Here is a 1,426-nt window from a genome sequence, read left to right as displayed (position 1 = left end):
ATCTAGTCTTTTGTAATAAGACCATTATTATATAATATAATATGTTTATGAATATGCATGTAGCATGTTTTGGAGTAATAGTGTAGAATATTATGAAAGTGTGGGTCTTTCAAATCATGGTATCAGTACAGTAGTTTAAGTGAACTAAATTCTATGGATTGGTATTTAGACTTAAACTATTGGAAGTTAAATATATGAACTGAATCATTGTAAGTATATGGATACAAACCATAGGAAAGACTTAAGTGAAGTATTAGGTAATAATAAATCCTAATATTCTAAAATATTATATTACTCCTAAATTTCAGAGCAATGGCTGTAGTAAGTAGCCATACACCAGAAGTGGGTGGAGGTCGTCAACCTGATGAAGTAAATACTCCAGTATCTTCTCGTGAGGAGCGACTATTGGGTAAACTTACTGGTGTTATTCGACAAACTCTCGAAGAACACAAGAAGGATAATAATAAGGGCAAAGAGAAGGGCACTGGAGAATCTTCGGGAGAGAAGGCAAGACGTCCCTCTTTCAAAACTATTAAGATCAGTGGTGCTATAGAGTTTGCTGGTGTCCTTAATCCTATAGTAGTTCTTGCTTGGATTTAGAACATAGAGAAAGTATTCTGTATCTCCCATGTGGATAATGAAGACAAGGCTAATTATGCATTTCTAATGCTCATCGATGAAGCCTTGGTTTGGTGGGAGGCAACGTATGAAGCTCTTAACGAGTATGACCAGAAGAATTTATCCTGGGAGATATTTAAAAGTCTTCTGCTAGGAAAGTATTGTCCTCTAGAAATGAGGAGAAGATTGGAGAAAGAATTCCTAGAGATCAAGCAGGAAGGAATGACGGTGAATGAGTATGAGACTCATTTCAATCAGAGAGCACGATTTGCTGCAAAGTATATCCCAACTGAAGACGATAAAATTCAGTTATTTATGGAAGGATTGCGGTATGAAATCCGAGATTTCATAATCAATCGGGATATTCTATCATTCGATAAAGCTGTGGAGTATGCTCGAAAGCGTGAGCATGACTTGGAGATACATGGTGCTACTCTCTTTGTTTCAAAGCATCCACATATTGATCGAACTGTTGCTGTTCCCTCTATGCCACCACCTTGACCTATTCGATCTGATTCTAATTCAAGGGCACAATCTCAGTGTGCTTTTCGTGGTCGCGGTCGATCAGAATCTTTTTCTATGCAATCACCATCGTCTCGCGTTTGTGGAAGGAATCATCCGGGCCAATGCAAAATAGACAAAGAATCCGTTGTCTGTTATGGGTGTGGAGAAACGGTCCACATAAAGCCGGCCTGCCCAATGAAGAGTGTTACTTGTTATGCATGTGGTATTACTGGCTACAAGAAGCGTTTCTGCCCTACTATTACTAGCCAAGTGGCGGGAAGTCAAGCTTCTATTCAACAATCAA

At 38.6% G+C, this 1,426-nt stretch overlaps 1 protein-coding gene across 1 annotated transcript; it reads left to right on the top strand.

Annotated features, from left to right (window-relative positions):
• The first annotated feature begins 312 nt into the window (after nucleotides 1-312).
• On the top strand, nucleotides 313-1,119 carry LOC145106936 (uncharacterized). The gene is made up of 2 exons (XM_079043850.1): nucleotides 313-369; nucleotides 601-1,119. Exons 1-2 carry the CDS (start codon nucleotides 313-315, stop codon nucleotides 1,117-1,119), a joined length of 576 nt encoding a protein of 191 aa, XP_078899976.1.
• The last annotated feature ends 307 nt before the right edge of the window (nucleotides 1,120-1,426 follow it).

This window comes from Lactuca virosa, chromosome 4, assembly GCF_052849685.1.
Source record: "Lactuca virosa cultivar CGN04683 chromosome 4, Lactuca_virosa_CGN04683_v6, whole genome shotgun sequence".
Taxonomy (NCBI): domain Eukaryota; kingdom Viridiplantae; phylum Streptophyta; class Magnoliopsida; order Asterales; family Asteraceae; genus Lactuca; species Lactuca virosa.
The sequence above is the reverse complement of the archived record's forward strand: the minus strand, read 5'-3'. Positions and strand labels throughout refer to the sequence as shown.

Bases quoted from the DNA above. Each gene is read 5' to 3' on its own strand.
- LOC145106936 (XM_079043850.1), top strand. From the start codon at position 313: ATGGCTGTAGTAAGTAGCCATACACCAGAAGTGGGTGGAGGTCGTCAA. The intron at 370-600 runs GTAAATACTCCA...GCTTGGATTTAG, and splicing joins GAGGTCGTCAACCTGATGAA to AACATAGAGAAAGTATTCTG.